The sequence below is a fragment of the Talpa occidentalis genome, unplaced genomic scaffold, assembly GCF_014898055.3.
Source record: "Talpa occidentalis isolate TD23 unplaced genomic scaffold, MPIMG_talOcc4v2.1 talOcc4.3, whole genome shotgun sequence".
NCBI lineage: Eukaryota > Metazoa > Chordata > Mammalia > Eulipotyphla > Talpidae > Talpa > Talpa occidentalis.
The window spans coordinates 23,130,850-23,140,346 of record NW_023603184.1 but is presented as its reverse complement, the minus strand read 5'-3'; the positions used below and the strand labels follow the sequence as shown (position 1 = coordinate 23,140,346).

The window sequence follows — 9,497 nt, the reverse complement described above, 5'->3', positions numbered from 1 at the left end:
CTCTGACAATATTTGTTGACTTGTTTATTGTTTCCTTTCCTTCTATAATGCAAGCTCTGCAAGGCAGGACTTTTGTCTTTCCTTTTTTTTTTTTTTCCCATGTATCTTTACTGAATATGGGGTCTGGCACATTTTAGGAGCTCAATAAAAGTTTTTTGGATGAATCAGTGGAGGTGAGTGAATTGTAAGGGGCAAGAGTGGGAGCAGAGAATAACTGGAAGTGTTTGGCAGTAGCCCAGGGAGAAAGGACAGTGATGGATTAGAAGAAGGCGGGAGTAGTGAGGGGCGGTCAGAAGTCTTTGATTTGGGATTTTTTTTTTAAAGATTTATTTTACCTATACAAGAACTGGGGTACAGGCCAGATGCATGGGAAGGTGACAGGATTCACCAGAGACAGAGTGGGGAACAGAACAGGCAGATGGACCAAAGACACTGCTGAGGGGAGCAGCGGATGAGACAGGAGAGGTCTGCTTCACCATGAGTGTTGGTCCCAGGCTGTCCGGCTGTCCAGGAATCGAACCAGCGCTTTAGAGGCTGCGGACAGCTTCACAGCACTACGCTCAACCACTTGTGCCTCCAGGGAGGCCCTTAGATTTGGGATTTAAAAAAAAAAAATTTTTTTTTAAATTTATTTGTTCATGCATACAAGAACTGGGGTACAGGCTAGAGATGTGTGTGGGGGGTTGAAAGGATTCACCAGAGACAGAGTGGGGAGCAGAACAGGCAGACTGACTGAAATACACTGCTGAGGGGAGCAGCGGGCGAGACAGGAGAGATCTGCTGTGCCTTGTGGATCTCTCCCTGGCCAGGCATTGAACTCGTGCTGCAGTGGCTGCAGATATCTTCATAGTGCAGTGCTTTACCCCTTGCGCCACCAGGGAGGCCTTAAAATTTTTTTGAAGGTTTATTTATTTAATCATACAAGAATGGGGGTACAGGCCAGAGGTGTGAGGGGTGAGAGGATTCACCAGAGAGAGTGGAGAACAGAACAGGAGGATTGACTCAAACACACTGATGATGGGAGCAGCAGGCAAGTCAGGAAAGGTCTGCTACACCCTGTGGGTAGCTCCCTGGCCTGGGATCGACTCATGCTGCAGTGGCTGTGGTTTGCTTCAGAGGTTGTGTCTTAACCCCTGCGCCACCAGGGAGGCGCTGATTTGGGATTTTTCTTTAGGATATACTGACCGGACTTGGTGCCTATGGGGACACGGGGAAAGCAGGTCAAAGATGACCCTGGTTCATTTAATTGCAGCCTGGTGTGAAGGCTAGTGCAGTCTCTCTAAGGAGCAATAGGTAGCAATTTGGGGAGAAGGAAAAAAAATCAAGAAATCTTCTCTTGGTCACATTGCAATTGCTTTGGTGATCATTAAAGTTTTTTTTTTAATTTTTAAAAAAGATTTATTTATTTATTTATTTATGCAAGCACTGGGTACAGTCAGAAGCGTGGGAGGGTGAGAGAATTCACCAGAGCCAGAGCGGGGAGCAGAGCAGGCAGAAGGACCAAAGTACACTGCTGAGGGGAGCAGCGGGCGGCAGGAGAGGTCTGCGTGCCATGTGGGACCCTTCTCTGGTGGCCCCGTGGCAGCGGGGGCAGGGTGGTGGTGGTGGTGGCCACCGGCGCTGCAGAGGCTGCGGGCAGCTTCGCAACCCAGTGCTCAACTGCTGTCCACCAGGGAGGCCCTCATTAAAGTTTTTTTAAAGCAGTGTTATTGATACACAATTCACAAACCATTACAAGCCCCTCCCTCCACCCCTTTAAAGTGCACAGCCTATTGAATGACTTCTAGTAGATCGTGAATATCTGGGAGGGCTTTCTGTCCATCACATCAGTTGGAGAATATTTTCATTACCCCATAATAAACCCTCAGCTCCTTAGCTCTGATCTGCAAATCCTTCCTTGTCTCTTCCCCTGGAGCCCTAGGCATCCACTATTGTCCTTTTGGTCCCCATAGAGGTGTTGATTATGGACATTTTCATCTCTAAGTAGATGGTAATGTGGTCCTTAATGACTGGCTTTTTCACTTCAGATGTTTTCAAGGTTCATCCATGTTTAACAGTACTTCATTTCTCTTTATTGCTGAATAATATGACATTGTATAAATACATTTTATTTATCCATTCATCAGTTGATAGACATATGGACTGCTTTTACTTTTTGACTATTATGAGTAATGTTGATATGGATGTTTGTGCACAACTTAATGTTTGAACACATTCTCATTTTTCTTATGTGCATACCTAGAAGCTGAAATTCTGGATCATATGATAAGTTTAATTGTTTAAGAACCATTTTACATTCCTACCAGCGGTATATGAGGGTTCTAATTTCTTGAATTCCTCGTCAACATTTATCTATTTAATTTTAGCCATCCTAGTGGGTGTGAAGTGATATCTCATTGTAGTTCTGGTCTGCTTTTTTCCAGATGGCTAATGTTGTTGAGCATCTTTTCATGTGTTTATTGACTGTATATCTTTGGAGGAATGTCTGTTCAGATCATTTGCCTATTTTTAAAAATTGGGTTGTCTTTTATTATTGAGTTGTAATAGTTTTTTAATAGATACAAGTCTCAATCTGATATATGACTAGCAAGTTTTTTCTCCATTCTGTGGGTACACTTTTCATTTTCTGTGGTGTCCTTTAAAGTACAAATATTTTAATTTTGATAATGTGGCTATTTTACACTTAAAACTCCTAATAAGTAGTTGGGTTTGTAAGCCAGGGCTTCAAAAGAGAACCATCCCTGGATTGACTGTATTTAAAGCCATAAAGTTGGATGAAAGCACAGAAGTGAGTGTGGGTGGAAGATAGTGGGCTGATGGCTGAGCCCTGAGGCGCTCCATTATCTAGGGGTCAAGAAGAAGAGGCAGAAGGATGGATGATCAAAAGAAGCTACTGACTCCTGGAAAAACCATGGAGGGTGGACTTGGGATATGGCATTAAATAAACCAAGTCTCATTACTGCCACCGCTGAGCACAGATCCCATTGCAATAGTCTGATATCAAACACACACACAGACATAATTGATGCTACACAAATCCACTGCACCTATTCTGTGAAGGTTTCCTTAACTTACCAGGTCTCTACACTCAAAATCCACCACCACCCCACCCCCAATAAATGCACTTATAGGAGATTTAAGTACTTAGTTATCTAGGAAGATTTATGACCTTGTTGAAATTAACTCTTGCTACTGTTAATGGATGTGATGCTGCAAAGCTTTGATAGAACATATGTCTTGCTTTATTTTTTAATGGAACAGGCTAAAAGGCCCACCCCATAGGATCAACTAATTACACAGAGACTCTAAGATAGAAAGCTCTAAAGGTCTTACCCAGACCACTTTTTCCTTTTGTCTGGGTCATTGTGACTTCCAGGGATTCTGGGATTTCTGCAGTCAATAAAAGGGCCTTTGAAACAACTGTCCAAAGTCACTCAATGCTGTTCCTGCTGAGGTGTGTTTAAAAACACAGAGGCAAGAGGTGGCCTGCCTTTCACAACACAACGTGGATATGGGCGTTCTCGTTCACAAGGCCAGCTGGAACCTGGGGAGTTCTCTTTCTGTAAGATGTGTGATTTTTGTTGACTTTAAATGTAACATGCTCCAGGTGGAAGGAAAAAGTCCTGACTTATGAAAACAGAGTCAAGGCAGACAGATCCCCCCTCTGGGCTGGAGTTGAATCCCAGAAGAACTGGAGAATCCATTTAGCCTTGAGTCAGTTTACTTCTTAATCTTTCAGCTCATCTGCAGGAGAGGGCAACACACCTCTGTGCTGACTTCCCTTCTTCTACCTCTGCTGTCAGGACTGGAATTGACCTATTTGTCCATGTTCTTTTTCTTCTGTCAAATGACCCCAGTCTAACTGGCCAAAAGGAACAGTGGTTTGCACATAGAAACATCCAGAAAAATAGGGCAGAGATCTAAAGAGCATATAGATAAAACCTCATATTTTAATAAGCACTGTGAGCTTGGTGACCTTCTGTGGTAGGTTCTAGACTCATAGTTAGGAAGAGATTAGGAAACAAAGTGAGAACCGGGTGCAAGAAGTGAAAAGGGCAGGCCCTTATTACTGAAGAAAAATGTGGACTTGGTTTCCAGGAAATGAGGGAGGGCTTTTCTGGATGTGTCTGGTTTCTTCTCTGGGATCCAGTAGTAAAGGGGTGGAGTGGGAGAGAGGCCTAGTGTGAGCCAGCAGGGGAGTTTTAAATGATGTGGGGCTCATTGATTTCACTTCTCTGCATCCTGGTTATCATTTACACTCCTGGATGGAAGTGCAACAAATGTGGGAGATCTTTATAGGGACAGCTGGGTTAGGAAAGGGATCACAGGAGGGAGGACTCTCGCCTTCAATCAAAACCTGAGTGGCTTTTCTCTGCAGGGAATGGTGTTGGAGTGTGTGAGGGCACCAGAGGAATAACGGGACAGGCCAAAATGTGAGCATGAAAGGAGACTGGGGTTTTTGACAAAACCACCAAGAAAGTCACCCAAGGAAAAAAATGGTTAGGAATTTCCCCTATGTGGCAGCATTTGCCCTGCAGAACGGGAAAGCTTGCATTTAGACTCTTTAAACCCCAACCGTAGCTCGCTCTAGCTCACAGACCCTTTTGCTACACCCCACCTCCTCACCTGAGCAGCGTCTCCCTGAACCCCCAAAGCGTGCACCCAGTCATAGGGGCCCACCACAGAGAAGAGACAGAAGGTACTGGCGGTAAGCCAGGTCTCAGTCACCATCCCCCTTAGGTCCCTAGACTCCCCTCCCCACCCAGTTGCCAGAACAAATCCCGAGTAATTGTTTTCCAGGAGGAACTGGGCGCGCTCAGTGGCGCCGCCACAGTCTGGGCTCCCCCGGGGAAAAAACCCACTAGCGAGAGCCGGGCGGATCTTCGTCTCCCGCAGGATGAGCTGTGGCAACTTGGGCAGCCCCCACCGCGGCGCCGAGGCAGAGGCAGCTACAGTGGCGCGGGCAGCTCGCCGGGGCTGGATCGCGTGAAGTCCAAGAGGCACCCTGCGCCCAACTGCGCCTCCCTGACGGTCGCGGGTCCCGGGACTCCAGCTCGCGTGCTCGCTAAGTAGCGGCTCTGCACCTGTCGCCCCGGTTCTCGCAGCTCGGCAGGCGAGGGCGGAGAACTCTATAGGTCCCCAGCGCTCAGCGCAACCTGCCGGAGTAGCGGAGCCCCGCGCACCCGCCCCACTTCCAAGGCGGGCGCAGCCGCAGCGGGGGCCGGGGACCGAGCTGGGCGCCGCAGCCGCCCGCGTTGGGGGGCGGGCTGGGGGCGGGGCGGCCAGGGCCGCCTTCCCGGGCGCGATCCCCGAGCGCAGCACCCGCGCGGCGAGCCACCTCCCCCGCCGCCCGCTAGCAAGTTTGGCAGCTCGGAGTCCGGCGCGCCTCGGGATCCAGGCGCATTTGTTTCCTCCTGGCAACGGCGCGCCGGGCTTGGCGGGGACCCTCGGGAGCGATGCCGCTGGATGTGATTTTAGTTGTGTGGATCTGTGTGTGCACCGCCCGGACAGGTAAGCACTACTGGGGCTGTCGAGGGATTCAGGAAAAGGTGGGGGACCCCCGCCGCTGTAACCAGCGCCCATACAGGCTTCGGGAGACCTGAAGCCGAGCGCCACGCTGGTCCGGGTATCGGCGGTGCAGTGTGCATGGGACCCTCGGGTTTCTCAGCCCTGATCTATCCAGGTGAAGGGGTGAGAAGTGGTATTCACTCTGGAAGATGCCCGAAATGAGTGCCCCGGTCTCTGGGGTCGCGGGCTCGCGGACGCAGGAGTGAGGGGCGCGGCCTGGCGGGCGCACCCTCCTGGTGCTACTAACCAGCTTCCGGGGCGAAATCCACATCAGCGCAGCCGGGAGAACCCCACACCCTCGAACTTGCAAGGGGAGGTGGAAACCGCTCTCCCCGCGCCCCACCCGGCTGCGCCGGGGCAGCCGCGGGCGTCTCCCCGCAGAGCGCGCGCTTCCGGTCGGCGGGTGCGGCCGGAGCCCGCCAGGGCGCGGCGCTGGGCGAGGGTTGCGGGGTTCCGGCGAGCCCCGGACCTCGCTTTCTCTTCTGGTCCCCTTCGGGGCTCTGCCGAGGGGAACTCCTGGAGTATGCGCTCTCCCCACAGCCTCCCCCGGCCCCAGGGGCTGGACGAACAATTATCGGGGGAATTGGAATTGGAACCGTGTAGACAATTCGGGGAGATTTTCTCAAGCTCCAAATCAGCCGTCCGTTGCTATAATAATTGCAGGTTGGAGGATGCGGAGGAGAGGGGCGAGGATAATGGGTTTAATTTTCTGAAGTCCGCACTTGATTCTGCGGTCAGAGATGCAGTTGTGTGGACTCTCAGCGCACCCCCATCCTGCCGCACCCCCAGCCCCCATGTCCCCTGGGTTTGGAGACCTGCTCTCAGCCGCCTGCTCCGAAGGACTGGTAGTAGATGTGAGGAGGCTAAGGAGTAGTGGAGTAGGAAATTGGCAAAAAAAAAAAAAAAAAAAAAAAAAAAAAAAAAATCACACACAAAAAAAACCCTGAGCTTTCAGTGTGTGCGCGCGCGTGTGTATATGTGTGTGTGTGTGTGTGTGTACGCGCGCGCGTGTCCATGCGGCGGAGGAAGGGGGAGGTTGAGTGTAGCGAGTTTTTATTCCTGCACTAGCCACCCCCCACCCCGTGCCCGCTGCCGACTTTGCGCCCCAGAATCCGTGTGTGGTAAAACCCCCGGCCTTTATCTTTCCTGTTCCACCACCCTTACCTCCCTGCCTAAGAGGCACAGGCTTTTCAGGCCAGATAGCAAGTTTATCCGGAGAGGACCTTGGGGGAGGAGCGCCCGGATTTGGTTGGCTCAAAAGTTCCCTCCACTCGCCCCAGGCGCCTCTCTTTGACCGTGAGCCCGGCGGGAGGATGCAGGAGTTGGGCGGCCAGGAGCTTCCTGCCAGACCTTCCCGTTTCTCCCGAGTTAGCGGGCAGGAGCTTTGCCTTTGCTTAATCTAAGAGCATCCGGTGTGGACTCTCCAGGGACAAAAGGAATCCCCATTCCCATTCCTGTCTTCAGCCAAGCTTCCCTGGCAGCGAAGACACCAAGGCTCAGTCCAACCTAAAATAGCTGCTTCGGAAGTTCGGGCCTATGATGATGAGGGGTTAGTCTTTTATAATCTAGAACGCAGTGGAAGGAAGCGCCCCCACCCCCCCACCGCCCGCCCCAGATCAGCGCACGCGAGTCTAGTGCAAAGTGGGCTGGCAGCCCTGCGTGGGGAGAATCAAGTGCCATTCCTTTTACTGAGGAATGCAAGAGGAAGACGAGATGGGGGGTAGGCAGAGCAGTCATGGGCCATTTCACATCCTCAAGTGGGTATCACTACCCAAGGTGCCTAAATCCTTTGTTCTCATTACTCCTTTGAAAAAGTCAGCAAAAAGTGCCTCCATGGGGAGTGGACGGTGTCTCCAGGGCGCATGGCTTGTGGACATCTTTAAGAACACATCTTTTCCTCATCTCCACATCAAGCCCCTTTAAACCCCTGTAAAAATTCAGTTGTAGGGAAGATTCATTCATGTATCCATTCATTCATTCATTCATTCATTCATTCAACAAACAGCTGAGTGTCTTGCAGGGTGCCAAGACTGCTTATGCAAAAAAGGAAATGACTTGGTCCTTGACTTCCAGGAACTTACAGTTTACTTGAGAATCTAGATAGAAACTGGAAAGCATTTTTATTATACAACTTAATGGGGGAGGGAAGGAGAGGTGGCATTGTAAGAAGTTTGTGTTAAGGAAATGCAAGGAGGAGCAGTAGGAATTAATATTGGGGAGAAGTGATTGGTGGTGAGGGAGGGTTTTAATCAGGAGATGACATTTGGGGGTCCTGTTGAGAGTTTGCAAGTGGACAAAGAGAACAGTATTCCAGACAGAGGGCACAGCTTGTGCAAAAGCAGGGAGACTTGGCGGAATCTGTTCCACTGGTTGTGGCAGTTGTTTAGGGAGCTTGAATTTCCCATGCTGCTTGGCACTATTTACTGAACACCAGAGGCCACGTTTCTTCTGCAAAACTTGTTGGGAGAATCAGAGAGAGAAGGGGGGATTCTATCTTACTTCTTTCACTTGCAAGTTCTTGTAACTGGAGGGTGTATTATCAGCAGTTTTCTAGGGCTAGCCTTTTTGATTTTGTCCAGGTACCATCATCCTTGCATCCCAGAATCATCCTTCTAAGGTAGCAAAGGGTGCACGATGATTAGTTTATCAGGATCCAAACAGCTGCTTGCAGAGTTTATTTGTCAAGTGAGACAATCGTTGTCTGGGGTGTTAACAGTCCAAGATGAAATAAACATGTGGTTTACTTAGGGAGCTACTCAGATCTCACCGTCTTTTAATGGAAGTGAATAGATGATATCAGGCACATTTTAATTAAAGCAGCTCTGCAGTGTGGTAGAAGTTACATATGAGAAGATCTAATGATAGGTGCCATAGGAAGTTGCTTCAATTGCTCATTGTTCCGAGAACTTGTTTCAACTAAAGTGGAGTGGGGATGGGGCGGTGGGGGTGGGGGGGGGGTGTTCTGTTCTCCAGTTCTTGTTATTTCTCAGTGAAAAATAATTCTGGGATTTCCAGGTACATGAACATTTAGAAAACTACAATACTAGCAATAATAACATACTGTGAACATGAGTTTTCTCCAGTGGCCTAGGGGTGGTTTGAAAGAAGCCCCTCAGGGCCAGGTGAATGCCTTTTGCTGCCACCTGCTGGAAGGAGAGCTTTTCTTTTTGAAGCTCCTTCCAGATTGTTCACTAACTATGCATTGAATAATAGAGCCCAGAACAGATCCCCCAGCCTCCAGTGATCATGTGAAATATTGGCCCACTTGCAACAGGCATTGAACATTTTTTTAAGGTTTATTTATTTATGCATACAAGAGCTTGAGGTACAGGCCATTGGTGCCTGGGGTGAGAGGATTCACCAGAGACAGAGTGGGGAACAGAACAGGCAAATTGACCGAAGTACTCTGCTGAGGGGAGCATCAGACGAGACAGGAGAGGTCTGCTTTGCCATGTGGGTTGCTCCCTGGCCGGCTGGGGATCGAACTCGTGCTGCAGAGGCTGTGGATAGCTTCATAGTTTGCGTCTTAACCCCTTGTGCCACTAGGGAGGCCCATAGAGCATGTTTGTCAGGGAAATTGCTTTTGGGGTACCTCTGTGGTCCAGGGATCCAAATTTTGATCAAATGATTGTGAAATCCCGCTGTTAAACCAGCTCTTGGAGTATTTGTTCAGCTTTATATTCTCCTCCGTGGGGCAGGGGAAAACACTTGCCATCATGGACAATGAGCTGGATTAGATTTGAAGTGAACAGGATCCAGGAGGATTTGCTTGGGAGCTTAGTCCTGGGACCCTGAAGGTGGATTGAGGGGGGCTTGGCCCTGAGCACTCTGGGGGCAGGACTGAGGAGAGACAGACAGCTGCTGCAGCAGCAGGTGTCCTGGGAGATTAGGGTGAAGGCTCTGAATCTTAGGGTCAGGCCTCAAGTGCC

General features: G+C 49.8%; 1 protein-coding gene across 2 annotated transcripts in view; it reads left to right on the top strand.

The window, feature by feature from the left end:
* Positions 1-5,285: 5,285 nt before the first annotated feature.
* Positions 5,286-9,497, top strand: part of NELL1 (neural EGFL like 1) — a 738,699-nt gene continuing 734,487 nt past the window's right edge. The window contains exon 1 of one of the 2 annotated variants that reach the window (XM_054699344.1): positions 5,286-5,511. In XM_054699344.1, coding sequence (XP_054555319.1) covers positions 5,457-5,511 — 55 coding nt within the window. In that variant the 5' untranslated portion in view covers positions 5,286-5,456. The remainder of the gene's footprint in view (positions 5,512-9,497) is intronic. The other variant, XM_054699343.1, reaches the window with a different exon arrangement.